This window comes from Clupea harengus, chromosome 23 (assembly GCF_900700415.2).
Source record: "Clupea harengus chromosome 23, Ch_v2.0.2, whole genome shotgun sequence".
NCBI lineage: Eukaryota > Metazoa > Chordata > Actinopteri > Clupeiformes > Clupeidae > Clupea > Clupea harengus.
The window spans coordinates 12,195,816-12,218,280 of NC_045174.1; the positions used below are offsets into that span (position 1 = coordinate 12,195,816).

At 44.4% G+C, this 22,465-nt stretch overlaps 1 protein-coding gene across 3 annotated transcripts; it reads right to left on the minus strand.

Moving 5' to 3' along the window:
• Positions 1-1,132: 1,132 nt before the first annotated feature.
• kif20bb (kinesin family member 20Bb) lies at positions 1,133-22,385 on the minus strand. Of its 3 annotated transcripts, XM_031561294.2 has the most exons (31): positions 22,286-22,385; positions 21,859-21,977; positions 21,630-21,716; positions 21,358-21,474; positions 21,017-21,155; positions 20,518-20,702; positions 20,309-20,351; positions 19,955-20,164; positions 19,687-19,798; positions 19,393-19,464; positions 19,041-19,190; positions 18,494-18,656; positions 17,862-18,146; positions 17,243-17,382; positions 16,335-16,461; positions 15,508-15,712; positions 14,998-15,059; positions 14,792-14,911; positions 14,409-14,577; positions 12,868-13,864; positions 12,212-12,350; positions 11,971-12,093; positions 11,802-11,862; positions 11,550-11,666; positions 11,253-11,380; positions 6,215-6,388; positions 4,073-4,276; positions 3,095-3,181; positions 2,124-2,268; positions 1,705-1,847; positions 1,133-1,326 (listed from the first exon to the last, which is right to left on the minus strand). In XM_031561294.2, the coding sequence occupies exons 2-31, from the start codon at positions 21,967-21,969 to the stop codon at positions 1,249-1,251; spliced, it is 4,893 nt and encodes a 1,630-aa protein (XP_031417154.1). In that variant the 5' UTR covers positions 21,970-21,977; positions 22,286-22,385; the 3' UTR covers positions 1,133-1,248. The 3 variants fall into 3 exon arrangements, with proteins under 3 accessions (XP_031417154.1, XP_031417155.1, XP_031417153.1); XM_031561295.2 differs by having other exon boundaries at positions 1,705-1,844; positions 21,859-22,365; XM_031561293.2 differs by having other exon boundaries at positions 21,859-22,365.
• Positions 22,386-22,465: the final 80 nt, after the last annotated feature.

Below are 22,465 nucleotides of genomic sequence, written 5' to 3' on the forward strand. Positions count from 1 at the left end.
CTCCGTTTGCGCCCCAAGGGCAGAAGATCCACAGGCTTCATGCTGCTGCTAACTTCTTTAGAAACAAATAAAATGAAAATAAAGACGACGACGACTAGACTTAAAAAGAATAATTACATTTCCTTATCGTAATTTTTCTTTTAATCCTTTATTTGTTTTCTGGATTTGGGTGCATTTCAAATCGTTACTGCACTTGAAACACCCGACATAATTAATAAGAGGCACCCGCGTTTAGGTTATTACTTGTGCCAGTGTATCAGAAGGCAGCAGCGAGGATTAATAGCATTTCATCAGCCTTGACTGAGTTCAACAGTAATAAAGCAACATGGGTCATTTGTGATTCTTAGGCTTTGAATTCATTTATTTTTCTTGTTTAGCTTTCCCCACACACATCGTTGTTGATGAACAAGACCTGGGGGGTATTCGTCGTACGTGGTTTAGTGACAAACCTGGATACGTTAACTCCGAGTAAGTGGTAAACCTCCTAATAAAAGAACCCCCATTGGTTCATTCTCCTAGCAAAACAACGTCAGCGTGTGAATGACAGAGCAAGCATCCTTATTATATCATGCTTATTATTGTAGTTTATCAACAAGCTTACCTGGCTTTTCACAAAGTCAAGGTTGGGTGGAACTTTGTATGAACTTGCAGAATTATGTGAAGAGCATCTAGTCTTTAAATTCATTAAATAAGAAACATTTTCTAAAGAGATTTGCTCATTCACGACGCACACATGGGCACGAGTGTACAGAGGGTACGAGTCCCCTTCTGACCTTACCAATATTGAAGTACATTAAAATTCTACTGAAACCACTACAAATATGTTCTGAAAAACTCAAGTGTCAAATACATAAACTGCCCCAATATTAAAGAAATTAATTACACTGAGCGAGCGCAGTAGTTGTGAAGCTGTACATTTGTGGCTTTCATCAAGTTAATATTCTTCCCAGGAAGTGGCAATAATCAAATGTTACTTTGATAATATTTGCATAAAACTATTGTATTCCTAATGCCTACAGTGGTAATCAATAATCTATGTCACAAAAGACTTCAAAATCATGGTTTGGAATAAACTCTAGAGGGAAACCAATCTCACACACAAAGTAATAAAATAATGAGAATGAGTTTTTGTTTTGTTTCTTGAAAACAATTGGTAAAAACGTTTAATTTGGGGTATTTTTTTACATAAACACAAAGGTCTGTACTGTACACCGCTAAAAGCCTGAAATCTGAAGCCTGAAATCCGTCTCAGACCTTCGCCGTTCTGCTCCTGAGTTTCCGCTTAATAATCAAGTGATCGCTCTCTTTGTCGTCTTGGTCAGGGACCTGTGCGAAGAGGGAAACAAACCAAGTCAAATTGACGATTGAAGCCCCTTCCCGTCTCATTAGACAACTTTGTAATCTTTCCCGAAAAAGATGGAGAGAAAAATAAATAAAAATAAAAAACACAGCAAATGAATGAAAGCTGTGCAACTGCAATAGTATACATACATGCATGACACACACACACACACACACACACACACACACACACACACGACAATACATTTGTCAAACACACTTCCAGCAGTCATGATTTGAAATGAATGTATGGATGCGGAACCTTTATGTATTATTCATGCAGCGTCTTGGAAGGCACAGTGGCTCAACTTCATGAATATCCAGCTCTCGCTCCTGGCTCGGCGCCAGGGAAGAGCCACTTACCGGGGGACTGGGACTGCCGATGTCCACGGGAGCGAAGAGGTCAGCCTTGTACAGCTTGCGCTTGGTCCTGCGGGGCCTAGCAATCTGGGAGCTCGGTGGCTCCGGTGACTTGCTGGGCAGGTTTTTTCCGATTGTGGTAGCTGCTGCCACGGCAACAAAGAGGAGTTGGTGTGTGTGCGCGTGTGTGCAGGGGGGGGGGGGGGGGGGGGAAGAATCACTATTAGGTTAGCGCAACAGAATAGCACAAAGATACATCATGAGATGTGTTTTTTTTTTTTTTTTTAAGCCTAAGTCTCTTAAGCTGAAGCCGAGACACTTTCTTCACTCTCTGACCAACACAAACACACCCCTAAATCCCCCAACCCCCACCCACACCTGCGGCCATTCGATCAAAGGACAAGAAAACAGCGGCTGCCAACCTTTGCTCCGTAAGATGACTGGAGAGGGCTGAGTGAAGTGGCCGCCGGTCTGAAAGCCTCCGCCCTGAGAGGTTTTGTTCTTCAGGCTGGCTGGAGATCCCTGTTGCGTTATTTGACTGGCCGCCTTGCCCAGCACAGTGGGAGACTATTGACAAGCGAGGGAACAAAACCACGCCACAGGTGTCAGGGCACAGAGAAGCGGTTTTACATCGACTGCCACAAATATGATGGTTTTATGTAATTGGTACGCCATCATGATTCCTTTTAAGAGCAGCAGCATAACGTGCAAAATAGTCCAGTGTACAGCACAGGCTAAAGTGTATACTGTGTTTATGTAATACAGATTGCTGAGTGCTTTCAACACAGAGAGTTCACAAAACGTCAAACGGAATCACTGACTACGTCTCGACAAAGGAGGAAAAACAGATCAGAAACAAGATTGATGATGATTTTTCATATTGGCAAGATAAGCAGTCCTTGTCTTTTTTTTCTTTTTTTTTGTAAAGCTACAGTCTGAAACTTTTCAGGTACCAAAGTACAAGTAGTAGAAGTAAGGCACTGCAGTGTGACACCGTCAGACAACATCATTATAAGTCGCTGCCCCCCCCTATATGGGAATGCCAGACTAAGTGGGCTGATGGGAGGTTTTTAAGGCGAGACACAAACATGAGTGTTGTGACGGCTTCATGAAGAGAGTTTAACTATGTAAAATGAAAAGTAGATCATTTCTTTTTCATTCCTGACAGTGGTAGTTCCACCTGAAGGAGTTTGTTGCTATGCGACAGTAGTCACCGAAAGAAATACATGCTGCTAGCAAGAAAGTCAAGCTGGTAGTGGACTGTGGACATTATCTACATGGTATGGTCTGCTTGGTAACAAAGGTCTGCTTGGTAACAGCGGGGTTGTCAAGTAAACTTTTCAAACACTCAAAAAGTCTTTCCAGAAGGTACGGGGGAGCACTTCATCCTTACCTCCTGATGATTCATCTGGGACAGTCTCTTCAGGGGAGTTGCCTTTTTGGTTTTGTCTTCACTTCTATTCTCAGACTGCACTTGCCCCTGCGCATCACACACACACACACACACACACACACACACACACACACACACACACACACACACACACACACACACACACACACACACACACACACACACACACACACACACACACACACACACACGTGTTATTTACATTAAATGACGGGGTAATCCATTACTCTCCAGTGAATATCACTCATATGCATCCCTTCAGCAGGCACCGGCACCATCACATCGCTGTGTTTTACAATTTAAAATTGTAACATGAACGTTCTAGAAGAATATGTGGATACATCGTATATAAGGTGGAATGTCATATTGTTGATGAATCCATTCTTTTATTATAATTTTGAAAACTCCCTGCTGAAGGGGTTAATGATTTAAAGTTTGTTAATGATTCTTAAATGAACTAACACAAATTTTCATAGTGCATTTTCTGAGCCATGCATTGGTTCTGCACTGAATCCACCAAAGGATGTCCAGGATACACCTCAACTGGTATTTTGTGTATTTTGCAAATGATGTTCAACAAAAGGCCTTTCAGTGTACGGGGATTGGGGCAGTATAGGTTTTAAATTAATAAACAAAACAAAAAAACGTGATGACATCCAGGCGCCTCTGGTGGTCAGTAGAAATTAAATAGAACAAGAACTTTCATGATATGAACCCACTACGGTTCTAATTCTTGTACACTTTGGCCACTAGCTTGGCAGTGGAAAACAGGGTAACATATTTTAAAACTGAAAATGTGCCTTTACTATTTGCACCCTGCTTTTTTTTCTCTTGCTGTCAAACTATAGTGTGCACCTGAAAAATAAATAAATAAATAAAATCCCAGAAGAAAACACACAAACACACACAAAAACACAGGGTTTGAGTGTGCGGCTCACTGCTGAGCTCCTCGCCTACCTCTGTTTTCTTCCTCTTGCGGGACGTGCGTCGCAGGCGGGTCTGTTTGGGTGAAGGCCGGGGCCGCTCCTCGCTGTCCCACTGGACCCATTTGTTGATGCGGTCCGACGGCGGGGTGAAACTGATGTCCAGGTCCGACTGGTTGGGGAATCGCAGGAGCAGGGCACTACACCAAGTCCCCTCGGGCGAGTCTAGAGTCGAGACCTGGAGATGGTTGAAATACTGGTCAGAGATGTCATGCAACGAGAATACCAGACTCTGCTACTACAGAGGGTATGCAGGGGCACCAAACTACTGTTACTACGGAGGGTATGCAGGCATACCAGACTACTACTACAGAGGGTATGCAGGGGCACCAAACTGAGAGTGAAATGGTATTCTCTCCAAGCTGAGCAGCAAGAGACTGACATCACAGAGAAAATGATAGTCCCCACTCATTTTTACCAACTAAATTATTTTAAATCGACTAAAACCTATCAATTACTTTTTTCCCTTTTACTCTTAAATTAAGCTTCTTGTAAAACAGCACAATGTAATTGGTCTGTTAGAAGACAAATAAAACGGATACTTTGTTATTCGTACTTAAGGAGATTCAATTTCCCTTAGCTTGTCCAGGTACCCAATTGGCAAACCTAACAAATTTAAACTAAATTAACTCTACTAACACAGCACCATCCCTGAATTAATCAAAGCTAACAAGATGCATAATGCATGACCAGCAATTCATTACAGAATCCCCACTCGACTGTGGTGCTGATGAAAGGGTGATTCTCCTACGGTTTCCACTGACCAAAATTCGATTATGGCTGCCCACCTATTGACACTGAATAGGCAAAACCATAAACACTGTCTGGTCTGCAATCAGGGTCTCTGTGAGCACAGACAGGGTTCAGTGCTGGTTCAGCTGTCCTCAACAATGAGGCAGTGTGGCTCTGCTTTGAAGGCAGAGTTAGAGAGAGTTAGAGGTAGAGGCTAGTCTTGCGGAGAGGGCAGAGATTCCCATGCCTTCTGCATCGTCACACACCTTAGGATTTCCCCATTATTTCTGGAACATTCTTTTTGTTCAAATACACGGCTTACTTTAACTGATAACCCACCAGACTCAGGTGTACTATGTAGCACTATTGGGAACATTCTTTTTGTTCAAACTGAATGGAACCATCATATAAGAGCATATAAGTTTTTTTTTTTTTTCATTTTGACAAAAATGCCCAAATTTATCTTTAAATTAATATCATGTTGGCTCCCTGGTTCCTCAGGCGGTCATATCCTGAGGGTAGAAGTGGGGATAAACGCTCCTAATGGCGTGCGTCTCAAATAGCCTCTCACAATCAAAGTCCAACGCCTGGCCTTCACGTGGCAGGACCTCTTTACACTGACAGGAGAAAGGGCAACGGCAGGCCACTGGGGACCTAAAACCAGCTGCTTCAGGCAGGGGAAAGCAGTTGCTAGGGGAAGGCAGCCCGCCTTGGAAAAGCTCTGAACTGTAAACCACCGCTGCCTTGCATGGAAAAGGCTTCAGGAGTAAACCCTGAGGAAACATCCGGAGTTGGAATCCCCAAGGCGGCCCGCTGCCGTCTCCAGCATCGCTCCGGCTCCTCCTGCGACCTGTTAAGTGGACTCGAGCTCGTCTTCCACACTTCCCTGCTCAGGCTTGTGCAGTGGAGGGGAAACTCCAGCTCCGCTTCACTGAATCCCCAGTCCACCACGCGGTACAACACAGACGTGCAGCAGGCTACCGGCGCTAAGCCATGCTCCATCGATGGAGAGCGAGGGGCCGGGGGCTGCTCCCGACAGTAGGGAGAGACCATTGTGTCTCAGTGGACCGTTCCCTAGCCAGACTGTTTCTTTAAGAGTGGTGGTGGAGGTTTGCTGGTGGCTAGATGCGTGAGAAGCAGGTAGGCAGTTTGATTGAGCAAGGATGCTGTAGAGACCTTCTGTCCCAAAGACATCCAACGTACTTCTATGCTGATACATTCTATGTTGAACATTTGATGAGCAGTTTCAATGAAATTACAGTTCCTATCAGGTCCCTAATCCTGCTAAGGTCTTAGTCATTCTAGTTTCCAGCAATGTTTAAGAAGAGTGCAAACACCGTAAATAAAGGGGAAAGTTTATGGACAATCTTTGCTCCACACTGACCTCTTGTGTCAGGGAAGTAGTATCTCCCTGAGGCCCGGCGAGTCTGCTGTGTAGCTCTGTGCTACCCTGCTCCGCGCCCTCTGGTTTGAAAGGGGTTTCTGCTGTGACCTCCTCCTCCTCCTCAGACCTCTGTTGCACGTCGTTGCTCAGGGAAACGGGGGTTGCAGGGGCGCACTGTGAAAACACACAGCGTCAAGTCAATTTCCACAGACACTTCAGAGGGAAGCTAGAGAGAGAGACACACACACACACAGAGACAAGTCAATTTCCACAGACACTTCAGAGGGAAGCTAGAGAGAGAGAGAGACACACACACCACACACACACAGAGACACATACACATACACAGACAGACAACACACACACACAGAAAAAGTAAAGCCATCTTTAGTGTGACTGGACATGTCTGAGGGGAATGCTTGTTTTCCATCTAGTGGAGACAGGATGCAAATTTCTCCAATCACTTTCCATACCCCCACACCCCTTCGGCTGATCCAAGCAAAGCAATAGGCAAACAAGCTGGAACATTGCATTTACATTTACATTTAGCAGACGCTTTTATCCAAAGCGACTTACATATGTGCGACTTACAATGTATACACATTTACATTTACACTGATGGCACACTGCACATCAGGAGCAATTAGAGGTTCAGTGTCTTGCTCAAGGACGCTTCGACAGGGAATCGAACTAGCAACGTTTTGATTGCTAAACGATTTCTCTACCTACTGTACCACTGTCGCCCCACTATTGCTGCCACATTGCTGCCGAAGTGGTTTGACGAGGCAATTTGTAGAGGCTGGATGTGTTTAGATTTGGTCGGCTCTGGTGGCCAAAACTCTGCGTGCCTGCTTTTTAATTTCTTCTTGTTCTTGCAAGAAGCACCCAAAACTAATGTGCCTTATGAGTGGGGAGCCCCCAGTTATCTACAAGTGAAACAACTAGGAATCAAAACAGAGAATAACAAACAGAACATACATGGTCACTCTCAAAAAGGACCTATTGTGCTTTTCCGGTTCCGGTTTTCTTGGCGTGGGCACAAATATACATCACTTCTTTTGGTGATAAATTGCTGGGACATTCGCCTCATTCCAATTAATAAAAGACAAATAGTCCCTGAATAGAAGTAGATTTCAGGATCTTGGAGAGAAGCTTGACGAGGACATTTGGGAGAAAACCTTGAGTACATTCCTACTCTTTCTGTGCCAAACACAGTTTCAAATTCTCCACCGTACTCACCGGAATAAGGAAAAGCCTTCTAACATTCACCTCCACACAAGCCCCCTCTGTGACCAATGCCAGAAAGCCCCAGCCTCTTTCATTCATATGTGCTTGTCTCGATCTCTCTCGCCACAACTTTTGGGCTGAACTTGTCAATATTGTATCTGCTTTATTATCCTATTCCCGTCACCATTTTCTTTGGCGTTCTGCCTCCCAACCTTCTGATGCCAAAACACAAGGCTGACTTCACAGCCGCTGCCACTCTACTAGCGGGGAGATGGAATATCTTATTGAGATGGAAATTATCCGACCCTACCAACAGCGTCTCATTGGTCTAGAGCAGTCGTTCTCAAAGTGTGGTCCGCGGACCACTGGTGGTCCGCCAGTGCCCCGTAATGGTCCGCGACGGCCAAAAGTAAATTATTGCGACATTTCTAACATACAACTCAGAACGAAGAGAACACAGTCAGTAGTAGCCAAATCTATTAAAGAGTTGCCTAATCTATTAACAAGGTCATGGATTGGTGGCTTAAGACAGGGACAATGAAAAGAAAATTAAATGAGAAAGCCCCTGACACAGACAGTAGGAGAAGGTGCAACGGCGAGATGGTTCAGCCGCAGTTGGCATCATCACGCCGCGGAGCTGCATTCAAACAGCGTTTTTTTCTCCCGCTGCGGAGACAGCAAGATGATAACTATATTCTGTGTTGTGTGACGTTAGATCATTTACAAATCTTAATTATGAAAAGTTGACTACTAGGATGGCTATATTAATGCCAGTCGGCTAGCCTTCTGTTGGTAGTGAATTAATGCGGTGGTGTGGTCGGTATGCGCATCGTTGTGTTTATTGGTTGTGTTGTGTGATACATTGGCGTGTCTGAGTGTGTGATGGGAGCATGAGGCTGTGAGCGAACTATAGTTTGTAACATAACCAAGTCACGCATGGAGCAGGGTTCCAGATGCTTTGCCTAGAGCTTGTCATATCTATATAACTAGCCTATCAGTATGTAAAAAAGGAGAGCCCACCCGCGAAAACCATGTGCCGCTAACAATTGTCTGGCGCTAGGTCTGGGTAGGAGGCCTGTTGTTCCGGAGATATACTATTTAGTTAGGTGGTCCGCAAGTTTTTTTTTATTAGCTAAGTGGTCCTTGGTCTGAAAAAGTTTGAGAAACACTGGTCTAGTGATAATGTAATGCCACACTGTATGGCTCTACGTTCCAAGATACGGAATGCCACTCTTAAATCCCTGAGCTCAATCAGGCTCCCCTATGCCACTTCATAACCTACTTTGTGCATCTTTACGTTAGTTAGTTTGCGTCACCTGCACAGCATGCAAGTATTGTCAATGAATTGAGATAGCAATGTATAGATCCACTCTTCATTATGAGCAAAGCATTTTGTAAGAAGTTCCCCTTTTTTCTTTTCAGTTTAGTTACTTTAATTTGTAAGTTGTGAACTAAGTCTGTGTGACTACTGACTAGCCAAGTTTACATAACTCTCTTACATAACGCTCATCCAATACTCTTTGAAACCGGCCCGAGTTTGCCAAAGTTCATGTTCATTTGTCAGCCAACTTGGGCCTGGCATCACCTATAGCCTTGTTTGCTCATATTTGCACAATTCTAGAGTCTATTTCTAAACCAATAAACACAGCTAGTTGGTAAAAATAAGTAAATAAATGAATATGCCTGGCCCCATAGGACTAGTTATGTCAGATTGATGTTCTTGCTAAGGGATTCCACAGGAAGGGAGAAAAACACAGGGGTGCAAACTCATCAGGGATGAAAAAGGTGACAACGATGCGAACCCCCTAGGAGGGTCCGGGGCATGCTCCCCGGGGGAATATATTATGAGGCTAGATCTATGAATAACTTTGTTGTAAACAATGCTGTGCTCTGGGAACAATTTCATCATAAACATTCCTGTGTTGAATGTTGCACGGGCACAGGCCAACCCAACCACCCACCCCAATACCCTCCCGACCACCCACTCCAGTCCACTTCATATCACCAAAGCACATTACGTCACAGATCTCCATCAGGTATTAAGCAAAAAAAAAAGGGCCAACTATAGGAACAGAAAATCAACAGAGGCTGCATCAGGCATGGCCTAGCTTCTCCGTGTTCTTGAAAAACTGTGACAGTGGGAAAACATATTCTTTTCCCTTTACATTACTCTTTGAGTCTAGCTTGTCAGGAGTCAGGTGCAAATGGGCCTTGTCCTAGTTGAGCCACAGTAATGCATTTACATTTACATTTAGTCATTTAGCAGACGCTTTTGTCCAAAGCAACGTACAAGGGAGAGAACAGTCAAGCTAAGAGCAATAAAAACATGGTGTAACAATAAATACTACTTTACATAAGAATTAGTAGTAATGGCATCCTCCTCCTAAAATTCTCTCATTCTGAAATAGGAGAGTGGTAAGTTTGTTCAGTTGCAGTGAAGCGCCCGGCAGTAGAAAACGGGTCATACACATACCTCATGAAAATTAAAAAACAAATAATGATAAAATAAATATTAATATGGATCTACTGATCTTTACTTAAATTACATTTTTTGTACGATTCCGATCATTTTTATAATCAAAATCGCTGAACATGTCCTGTTCAAACAGAGGCGACTCGCGAGGTGAGGCAGCGACGAGCTGCGCCTCATCTCAGATTGTGCAATCCCTCACACACTGGGTTGAGCGCATGACTTTTGCTTTCTCATTGTTTGTCATCACTGAAATATTTGTAGACACTTTTATTATATGTCGTTTGTATCCATATAATAGGTAATGTAATGCATTTCACGTATGTGAAGAAGCTATTTAGTCTTGCTGATCTGTCATAAAACCACAGTGAAAAAGCATATAGGGGAGGCAAACCTAACCTCTGCCTCAATGAAGGGGGCGTGCGATAGCCTGGAAAATGGACTTCCAATCCAGTGAAGTGATAGATAAATACATAATGGGAGACCAATGCCAGAGCTAAAAGGTTTGCTTCAAACGACAGGACAGAAGATAACTTTAGCAGCTAAACTCCGGACCAAACTCGGCTGACGGCTATGTCTTTTAAGTAAATGTAAATTTTTCGGCGTTTTCACGCTTAGATTTTTCAAAAGTTACCGAGAAAAAGACACTGTACTATCCGATAACACCGTTATTGTAACCAGCAAAAATAGTTGATGTTATTTGCAAGGCGTCTGTCAGCCAACTGTCTGAGCACGTTAGCCTACGTTAGATAGTATAACGTTCTTGCAGCGTACCAACGTCACACGTTACCGTAAATGCCATATTAAAAAGGCCGCTCGAAACCAGCGCTTTCACCCGAAAGACATGTCTTGTAATACACCTGTCTATTACGGCATTGAGGCAGAAGACCCGAAATAAAAAGCGTGCCTGTCATGGTGACATGGAGTTGGCCAAACGAACAAGCTTGAAAAAAATATTCATGACAGCTTGCATTCGCAGATTACTTGGAGGACCCCCCCCCCCCTAAAAATATTTTTATTGCAGATCTACACAAATCACACAAATTACCTATTTTGGATCAAAAACGGCGAATTTCGCCGAAAGGTGACGAGTTTGCACCCCTGAAAACAAACAAGAAACCAAATAATAACAACAACAACAACAAAAAGAAGCCAGCAAAAAATGTCTCCTTCCGACTGTTGACAAATCCTAAAACATTCCATTCTGAATCAGTTAAATAAGAATAGAACATAGACACAAAATAATCTGTCAACTAACAGCAATCCACACATAATGGACCCTGACACCGCCCTCAGACAGAAGTCTGTCGATTAACAGCAATCAACACAAAATAGATTTACCCTCATGCTGGCCTCCCTTTCAGCTCGGCTGGTCTCGTCTGGTCTCTTGTCTGAGAGCTCTCCAGTCTCGACACGAGGGCTCGGCGAGAGGCCTTCCTGCTGACACCTCTCCTTCAGGTTCATCAGCTCTATGAAAGAGAGAGAGAGAGTGTGTGAGAGAGATGTATAGAAAAAGAAAAGGGAGGGGAAAAGATGTAGGGAGAGAGAGAGAGAAGGCAAGAACAAGACAAAAACAGGGGCTTCAAATGATTTCCAATGCAAGGGGGGCATTGGGGGGGTGCAAGATGTGACTGTTACCTGCTGTTAAAGACTCAATCTCCTTCAGCTTGGCTTCCAGCACCTGCTCAGCTGGGATTCTCTGTTCACTCAACGTCAACCGCCAGTCCTGGATGAACTGCTGCTTAGTCAGGAGATCTATGGAAACATTCAATAAAAGACAAACAAAACAAAACAGATCATAAACACAAAAAACAACAGGGTTTACAAATGTCCTCCAGACTGAAATGTTGAAATCTGAGCTTGGTGTTTGACGTTGGCTAGACTCCTTACCTCGATCGACTTTCAGAGAGTGCTGGGGACTTTCTTCCAGTTGGACGCCGCTGGGCTGTTCCTGAAAAGTAAGACATCGGAGTAGAATTGGAACAGACACATTAATCAATGCACGATAAGGATCGTCAGTGTAGCATACTCGACGAGTGATGGGGAAAAGAGAACTCACAGTCTTAAGCTCGAGAATCGTCTGATCTTTCAACCGCAGGTCAATCAGGGTCTCATTCTTGACTCTCTCTGTGTCACTTAGTCGTCGTTGCAAGGTGCTGTTCTCGTCATTCATCCGACTTATCTGAGGGTGGGCGAGGGATTAAAAGAAATTACATGTCAAGTCACGGAATAACCTTTAATGCAGGTATTATAGGCTAGGAAAAACACAGGCGAGAGCTCTGTCAGTAACTCATACTGACTTTGTATAGCAGTTGCTCGATCTCTGATTCACGCTCTCGCAGTCGCTCTTTCAGCCACGAGATGTCTCGGTCCTTCAGCTTCAGATCTCGGCTTAGGTTTTTGATCATTTCCAAGTTCTCCTTTACCTGTTCCTTGCGGCTGTTAAAAGGAAGAACATCCCTGAATAAGAAACATTGCCTCATTTTTCAACACTGTGAAATAAAAAGTTCCCCTTAGGATAGGAACACTATTTCAAATGATTAAGGTCTGTGGTGCTGAACTCTCAGTAGTCTGGGGACCATGCAGGGTTGTTCTTTTCACTATTGATGTGTTTCAACCTCAAACCTTAGACATCACATTATATTATATTACACTATTATATGGAGTCCAACCTGTGAATTAAATCCCAGTTTGATGTCAGGACCAATTCTTGACAACTTATATCAAAAAATACTTTTTTCCCCCCAAGTGGTCACCTCTTGTAACACTCACTACAATTACAACTAATACAACTTATTTGGATTATTTCTACTAGTCCCCCTTATACCAATTACTCCAAATATCCCTCCTCCTCTTGCTGCTACTACTACTACTACTACTACTACTGTTGCTACTACTCTGCCTCTAATTATTATACTAATATATAACATTAAGCAAAAAGAATGGGACAACTTACTCTGAGAGTTCTCTAGTTACTGCCTCTATGTCGGCTCTCTGCTGGATGAGAGCGCCCTGCTGCTCCGCAGTGGCCTCTTGCTTCTGCTGGCTCTGCGCCTCATTCAGTTTCACCTCCAGGCCGTGCCTCTGGGCATCGGTCTCTTGCAGCTGCCTCTCCATCTCGGCCACTCTCTCCTCGGCCGCCCTGGCAGCTTGGAGCTGCTCCTCCCTGCAGGCCAGCTGCTCCCTTAGCCCCTGGGCATCCTTCTGGAGCTCGTTGTGCTGCCTCTTCGCGTCGTCGAGGGCCAGTCGCTCGGCGTCCAGCTGGGCCTGGTGGTTCCGGGCTTCGTTCTGCTGGTGGTCACAGAGCTTTTCCAACTCCCCGCAGACGTCATCCAGCTGTTGGACCTGGGAGTGTGCTTTGTCCAGCTCCCGTTCCAGCTCCTTGATTCGCTCGTTCTTTGCCAGCGACGTCCTGGCGAGGCTCTGACACTCCTGCTGCAGGCCCTGCAAGGCTTCGCTGAACGTCTGACCACCGCTCGGGGCTCGGCTGGTCTCCAGCTTGGCTTTCTCCTTGAGCATCTCGACCTCCTGCTCCAACGTGGCGGCCACCTTGGACTTGTCCAGCGCCTCCTCCTCGTGCTCCTTCGCCAGCGCCTGGGCTGCTTGCAGCTCCTCGCCGAGCCGCCCCACCTCTGCCGCCGTCCCCTCGGCGCGACCCCTCGCCTCTGTCTCAACTGCGATGACCTTCGAGGTCAGCTCGGCGGTCGCCCTCTGCAGCTGGTCGCGCTCCTCAGCCAGGGCGTTCCTCTCGGCCTCCAGCGTCGCCATCTCCTGCCTCTCCTTCTCCAGCGAGGCCAGGGTGGCCTCGTGGAGCTGCGACTCGTCGGCCAACGCGGCGTTCAGCTCCTGCACGCTTTGCTCAAGAGAGAACAGCTTCTGCCCAAACTCGTCCAGACGCTCATCTTTGGCTTTCGTCTCCGCCAGCAGTCGCTCCACTTCAGCGCACAGATTTTCTGTACCGACAAATACACAGAAAAAGCCAGTGATCGTCAGAACAAAGAGAAACACTAATGGCTCATACACAATCCCGTTTCCGACAATCATAATTATTCGCCTCATGACACATTTCTCTTTTGCCTTCCTCTGAAGCCCAGTGAGGGTCGCTGCCATTGAATATCTAATGCTGCAGCGTTAAATGGATGTGTCAACAGACCCATACTTAAGCGCTATTGACTGACCTGATAAAAAACCATGAGGGTAAAAAAGGCAGCAGCGCATGGGGCTAAGAGTACATAATTTCCATTTGACATTTGCAGGATTGTGCTCTCAAAAGGTGTCTGTGTCTGTGTCTGTGTCTGTGTCTGTGTCTGTGTCTGTGTCTGTGTCTGTGTCTGTGTCTGTGTCTGTGTCTGTGTCTGTGTCTGTGTCTGTGTCTGTGTCTGTGTCTGTGTCTGTGTCTGTGTCTGTGTCTGTGTCTGTGTCTGTGTCTGTGTCTGTGTCTGTGTCTGTGTCTGTGTCTGTGTCTGTGTCTGTGTCTGTGGTTTCTGGAGCACATACCGTTATCATCTGGAGCCTGACTGTCAGCCCCCTCTGCGATGTCTGCTGAACCCCGTCGGGTGTCTTTGTTCTGGCCAGAGGGATCATCACCACCACCATCAGTGGCACCACACTTACAATTCTGCTTTAGGTGTAAGATCTCCTCTCTGATCTGGTCAATCAAAGACCTCTGCAAGGAAGAGGGGAGAAGGGGAAGAGGAGAGACAGGGTGGAGGGGAATAAGACTTTGACCTTTTTCACTTACTCTCAGGGTTACCAGACTGTTTGGGGCTTTTTATAAAGGATGTGTGTGTGTGTGTCTTTGTGTCCGTGTCTATGTGTGCACCTGCAGTTATGTACATGCGTGTGAGTGTGTTTGAGATCGTGTTTATGTGTTCACCTACATCTTTGGTGGTGGCCCCTATGCTGTGGTCCAGAGCCTCCTGCAGTTTGGTGATCATGCCATCTTTCTCAAGACACATCCCCATGAGCTCCTGAACTTTCAACGTCTGACACTCATACCTCTAGAAAGGCGAGAGAGAGAGAGTTTCTAAAAGAGCAATAGAAGACTGAGGTGATAATGTGAAGCAGAAAATGGAAATGTAAGTACCTCCTGAACCTCCTGCAGCTTCTGATTGGAGTGCTCTGCCTGAGCCTGCATGCTCTCCAGCTCTGGGAGGAAATTGGACAGTGCACACTCAATGACTTGTCGTACACAGTCATCTATTCACACACACACACACCGGTAGGAGAGAAATTGGCTCTTCCGAGAAAAATGCATTTACCGTGCACTTTCAGCTAAGCAGCCAGGGGGCTTTAGTACTACAAGAGATTTGCATAGACTGGAGAGGTTGCAAGTTCTCTTTAGGAACTGACTCACTCAAAGTGATTTGGCTGGTGAGAACTGGGGTGTGATTGAGGTAAGTAAGGGTTCTTCAATTTATCAATATTCAGTCAATCATACATTGTAGTTAGCCCCTTGTGGTATACCGCTGAAGCTCCAGGAACACTCTGCCAACACCGTTGATTCAGGAGCGCGGAAAGGAAGGGGTGATATTCAAACTTAACAACTGACAACCTTCGGGCAGGACCTTTAAGTTCCGGTAACGTGATGACCTACCGCTGGTCTTGAGGCCCAGGAGCTGCTGGCTGTTGAGGAGCTCCTCGGCCAGCTCGTCCACCTGCCTGCGTAGCCCGGCGGCGGCCGCGGGCGACTCCGCGCTCCCCACCAAGCAGGATTGCGCCTCCTCCGCGTCGCGTTTGATCTTGACCAGGTCGCTACGCATGGCCTCGATCATACTGTCCATGAACTCCATCTTCTCCTCCTGTCACAGTCAAAACAAGACATAGCATAGAATATCATAAGGACACGTGCCATTACATAAACATGCAACACACACCTAAAAGATAAAATTACATTACATGACATGGACAAGAAAACCAAAGGCAGACACACAGACAGTACCTCCAGGATTCCGCAATGGCAATTTTCTCTTATTACTGCAATATCCCCCCCCCCCCCCAAAAAAAAAATCATTCCCAATTGCTTTCATTATCAAAATCACTGCCATTTTTGAAAATTCCTGCAGCAAATTAAATCACTTTTGGCCACAACTAACCCACGCAAGATCGTGGTGTGACTGCAGAGGAAAAAGATACTAACAGTATCCGCTAAAAGACCTGGACTGTATTCATATCGCATTTGAAATGTTTTTCCCTAGTAGTTATTCTGTAAAATTGTACCGTCCTACATTTTGCAGGTAACCCTGTTCACTGTATTAATCCCATCATCATTAATCTTCCCGTTGATTTGTGTCATACTCACTCATATTAATGATTTCCTCTGGGAGAATACAGAAGGAATAATAAATTATGGTCAAAAGGAGCGAGGTCGTCAGAAGATCTCTCTCTCCCCCCCCCCCCCCCCCCCTTCTTCTTTCCTCTTACCTCTGTTGCCTCCTCTCTGGATGCTGCTGTGAACTCACTGGCGTTCCTCTTGACCAAGTCCTTCAAGATCTCCAGCCGCCTCTCTGCTCGCTCCTCGATGATCTCCTTCTCCTTCTGAAGACGCTCGCTACGGGGAGAGATAAGGGGTCAAAATGTACAATGACTTAAGGGATATTCCAGCATAACAATTCCGATTTACACTTGACACCTTGAACTTGAGCTGTGCTGTTTAAGACTTAGCTGAGCACCAGGCCCATAGCCTGAACTTCTAAAGGTTTTCTCTTTGTTAAGGTGTGCTCAGGGATTTAAATCTATAGCAAGGTAATTGTTATTCTACCTCTCATATGTTGGAAAAGGCACATCTACTGTGTGTCTGTGACCACATTAAGCCACTGTGCCATTGATGATGAATGGTGAAATCTATACTATTTATGCAAGTGATTGTGTGATCAGGCGCTGTTATTCATGCTGTGGAGTTCTATAATGACCTGCTGTGCTTTTCTTGATGGCTTTTTGTTCTATGCTTATCGATATGCTGTGTACGATAACTTTTTGTGTTAGTTTGCTTATTGTAGGCAGGCTAAAGCGATTTCGGATGATTGGTAGTTGGAAGAATTAGGCAGTGTTGGTTTGAGTCCAGGGCAAGCTTTTAGATCTAGCTTTTAGATTAGCGTTGATACATTTGGAGCTGGTGACAGCTTGGACTGGGACCCAGCACGACTACATTATGCTACTAAGCTGACTCTATAGAACTAAAAATGCTTTAAAATAATCAACCACAATTCAGGCAAGTATGTTTCATGTTCTTTGTTAGAATGCCTTTTTAAACCTTGCCCTACAGTTTTAAATAATAATCAAAATCAACAAAACAATAAACCCATACTGTATAGACACATGTGTTTTCTTACTTGTAATCACTCTCCATTTTGGAGAAGAGCTCCATGAACTCTGAGGTCACTTCCTCACGGATGCGACACTCCTGGTCCAAGTTCTCCGACTGCTTCTGGGAAAGCTTCCCCTTCAGCTCCTGAATCTCCACACGCTGAGACTGAAATGAAACACGTCTCACATCAGTGCGAACACTCCTGGGTAATCATAACAGGATGATGCATGGTGGCATCTCAACAACTTGGGCACCAAACCAGGAACTGATTTAATTAGAGCTCATAACAGACTGGAGTGGAAAAAGTCATCTCATATTGGCAAAGTGCTGTAAAAGTGCCAGCCAAGAGTCTCCAGGAATACAAAATACCTACTGGCTTCATGCATTAGTCACAAGTTCCTTACAGATGAACAAATGCAAATGCAGAACAGATGTTCAGCCAGAGACCACCAAACAGAATGAGAGGTGTGAGAGCTGTCAATTTACATTAATGAATATGGCAATTTTGACTGATTGATTTGTGTACAAATATTAATTTACAAAACTGTATTATGTACGCAGTATGATGTTCAATACAGCGCTCATCTTAACGAGTCTGCAAAATGCAGATGTCTAGATTACTCTCCATCGAGCCTGTAGCCTACCTCACGCACATCCTCATCTTCAGCCTCGAGCACAGTGCCCTCGTCCACCGTCTCATCACAACTATCATCTTCTTCTTCTTCCTCCTCCTCTTCCTCTTCCTCCTCCATATCCTCCTCATCGCCCTCGTCCTCCTGCACGTCCTCCAGCGTGGTCTCCCAGGCCATGAGTGTGCTCCTCCGCTTGGCGAATAGGTGGCGCCGGTCGGCTTCGTTGATGATGAACGACACATCTCTGCCGGACTTCTCTGGTTTTGGCACTACAGGCCGTGCGGCGAGGACCACGACCTACAGCAAGAAATGACATTCAGCTATTTATGAAACGCCACAGCAAAAAAAAAAAAACTAGAGAGAAGGATCATTTAACAAATCACAATAACTGTTGATTTGAATTTTATTTCCCTCTTCAGTTAGTGGAAGAATTTACATTCATCTTGTGTTTTTGCTGGTTTTGTCATATGTTAAATTTCTATAATAGGTCAAAGATATGCGACAAAAAAAAAAGCAGAGATAATTATCATGTAGTGGAGCATTACAGAATAATGTGGAATATCTGAACTTCCTCCTAAGCAAAGTGCCATCTTAACATTGCTCCACAAAAGAGGTAGAGAGTACGAATTTGCCGGGAAACAAACCTTCTGTGCAACAGCAGAGAACTTGAGGACGTTGAGCGTCTCGTCGTACATGGAGGCGCACTGGTTGATGTTGACGATCATGCAGGCTTTGCCCCTCCCGCAGAAGAAGCCTTGCAGGTAGTGTGTGAGCTTACTCTCACGGAAGGGAATGTGTGTCTGGTATCTGTGGTAAATACATGAAGCTTAGGACATCTGCACTTTGAGTCCAACAGATGTCTGGTTCTGTGCTGAAGGATAAATACCTTAAAATACCTTACCCCCCCAGTGCTTTATTAATATATAAAAATCTATGTGAGCTCATGTATCACCTAATGGGTATAATATGGGTAAAAGTAACGGATATAGAAATAGATATTAATAGCCTAATAACATTTGGCACCAAAAGAGTATGAATAAATGATCACTCATCTAAATATAACATAAAATATGTGGAACTCATATACTCATAATACGTGGCTAGTTTACATCCCCAATAGGCCAAGGGCTAAGTTCATATGACAAAAGAACATGTGATGGATTTGCATTGTGTGTTTGCAAGTTCACCCACTTTGGCTGTGTCTGGTTGAGCCTGAGTGCGGTGATGCATTTCCCCAGGGTCAGCAGAGAGGTGTTGATGTTCCCCGCCTCTTTAAGCCGCTCGCCTTTGTTCTGAGTTTTTGCACACCTCTCTGACCCAGCCAGGTCACACAAGGACAATCTGCAATTTAGACAAGACCGTTAGACAACTAAAAATGTAGTGTTAGAGGCATAACACTAGACAAATAAGAGACTTGTGCACTTAGCATCATTCATCCTGTCCATTTATCACTCACACACACACAAGGCCAGAAGCTAAAATCTGACTCCATTAGGGCCATATTAATCCTTTCAAGTTGCTTTCTAATATAATATTCACTTACTCGCTTATGGTCAGGACTCGGGGAACACCAATATCTTCAACTCTCAGTATGCGGATGGAGAATATGCTATGGCTTTACGGGAAAAAGAAAGAAATAGGAAAATTTAGATCCACTTTATTATATATGTTGTGCACCTAGTTAATCACTGTTGTGTTTTACAAAAACAAAAGAAAAACCATGCATTGCTTCATAATTCTTTCTTCATAAGTAAGCCAGCTATTTCAAACATAAGAAAATTGGTATCGCTATTACACTACGAGCTGTACCACCGTTAATATTTGAAACAAGCTGCACCTTCGGCTGGAGACGTTGTTGAGCTTTGTGGAAGAGAAGCTCTGGTTCTTCCGTCCAATTTTTAATACTCTGTAGGCCTCCTCCGCACTGGTGACTTGAATCCATTTAAGATCTGTCAAAAAATATCCCACCAGTGTTGACACGAACAAAACGCCACCAGTGAACAAGTCATAACAATCCCTCGTAATGGTTTCAGAGAGTGCTTTTTTTTCTCCCCCAAATGCTATTTTCTAACATAAGGCATGTGTATGTGGGTGATTAAACTCACCTTTGACAAAAGTGTTGCCCTTTATATCTTGCGAGAGGCGGAGAGCTGTTCTCCTCAGCGGACCATTTGGCAGCACCTCCAACAAGTCATGAATGGTCTCATTGTAGATCTCGCAGAAGGACACCCACACTGAGAACGTTATGTTCGAGTCGCCCCCTAAACTGACACTTTCGTCCTCTCCCTGCAGGTCAATATCACTTGAGGTTGAGCCTGTTTGGAATGAATGAGTGAACAAATATTGGAGTGAGTTAGTGAACAAATAAATTAATAACTGCTAAATAAAATAATTTCACGTAGTTCTAAACTAGTTTGCTACTGATGTTTTTCTCATTTTGTACTGGAGAGTACACTTGCCTTCCAATAAGGTTTTGCATGTGAGGTTTTTCTGAGCATCAGTCTAGACATAAAAAAAGAAAAACATCAAAATTAACATTGTGAGAAAATTGCCTTGGTAAGGGGGAGGAGGTGGAGAAGGAGAGAGAATGAAGGATAGGGGTAGAGAGAAAACGAGAGAGAGAGAGAGAGAACAAACGAGAGAAAGGTAAAAGGATAATGTGCTTCACCTCTTTCAAGCGTCTCAGTAGGTTTTTCTTGTTGGTGGCCTCCTCCTCCTGCTGGTCTTTGGTGAGTCTGGTGAAGTCCATAAACCGGTGGGGCTTTATGTTGTTCTGTGTGTAGATGCGGCCCTCGATGCTGTTGAAGATCACCCTCAGGGACCGCGGCACTATTCCACAATTCGATTCAGGTCCTATAATTAGATGACAGGAAGAAACCTTGGATGTCATTTCTGTGGGTGTCACTGAAAAAGGTTCCCGACTTAAGATGGATGTGACTGCACAAGTGAAGATGCTGTGCTGAGAAAAGGGCTCAGCTTGGCACCATGAATATAAAAGGACTCTTAGCATGAGACAAAGCTCAGCTGCCACACTTGGAAACCCAAACGTAAATGACAAAAGCAGCCAGGAAAGAAAGGCTCTGATTGTGTCAGGAAAACATTCAACTACCATAATTCATTACTTCTCCAAGAACATCTGCCCATCATGCATATTGACTGATTCTCACCCAGAAACGTAAACGTCTTCCCAGCATTGGTCACTCCATATGTGAAGATGAGGGAATTTTCTCCGTCTAGGACATCCTTGACCAGCCCTTTAGCTGTCCCATCAAACATCTGTCGCTGGGTGGTTTCTGGCCCGTACACCTGCACATCAGTTAGAGATGGATGATGTGGGAATGAATCAGAATCACAAAAATAGGAGCCATCGCCATTAGCAACACTACAAAAGACTAAGAATATGTTTAACATGATACAAATGTGACACAAATCTATACCACCGTAAAGATATAGTAAGAGCGATGAGTTCGCACATACCTATGCTATATATAGGGCAGTTCCAACTCACCTGAGAGAAACGGAACCTCTGAGCGTTCTGCGCCGGCTTCTCGCTGAGTCGGGCCGACAGAGATGTTCTGGGTGCCTTTAGCACTACTTTATCTGGATCCTCAACTTCTACACATTGCTGGAATTTCCAAAAGAATATTAGCAGGCTACGTGGAATATATTTTTGAACAAGAAAGCAAACACAATATCATCCCTTTGATCTTACTGTCAAACATGCAGTACATAAAGATAAAAAAGTAAGCAGACTATACTGTCATTTAACCTCAACGTTACCTGAGATTCACCAGCTTCTTGCTCAGCTTTGCTGAAAGGTCTTACGCGGAGGTACACCTGCAAATGTTCTTTGTCTGATAATGACTCCTAAGTAAAACATTACGAAAGTCGGTTAGTGAGCGGATAGGAGCTGACGCTCCAGCATTGCAGTTATTCAATTTACACTGCAGTGCATCATCAACCACTTTCATCTTCCAACATGAACAGGAAAATCATACTGTCTTCTTACCTGAGATAATGTTGAAATATTGGAGAAGTCGGCCGACAAGTCTTTCTTCAGATCTTCAACAGTTATAGCAGTCGCCCTTTCGGGTTTACCATTTAAACAAGATTCCATCATTTTTCTCGCTACCGAAGAAAGAAAATCATACCAAAAGTCCCTTTTGTGAAGTCTTCAGGTTAATATTTGCAAACGCAAGAAAGTACAGCTGAGCTCTGCAGTAGCATATTTCAATTATATGTCGTACTGTACCAAGAAAAGCAAGTTAACTTAACTTAGCTAGTACGAATAGCGTGGCTAGCATGTAGCAAGGCTACAAAAATAAAACAAGCTGGTATGTGTGACGTCAAATTGTTAACATGTTTCGGTTTATCTAGCGGTATCTCTATTTCGACCGTACGACTGTTTTTAATGCAGTACAAGGTATAAAACACACCTTTTACATTCGTTTTCTTGGCACATGAAGAGTGTGTACAATAACATCCATCGAAACAGATTATGTCGACAGCAATACGCGTCGTTTCTCACGTTTGATTTTCTCCGCGGTTTTGTATTTAAACTTAACCAATCAGAAAGACCATGACCGTTGCAAAGGCTCTTGGGAGCGGAAGTTCTA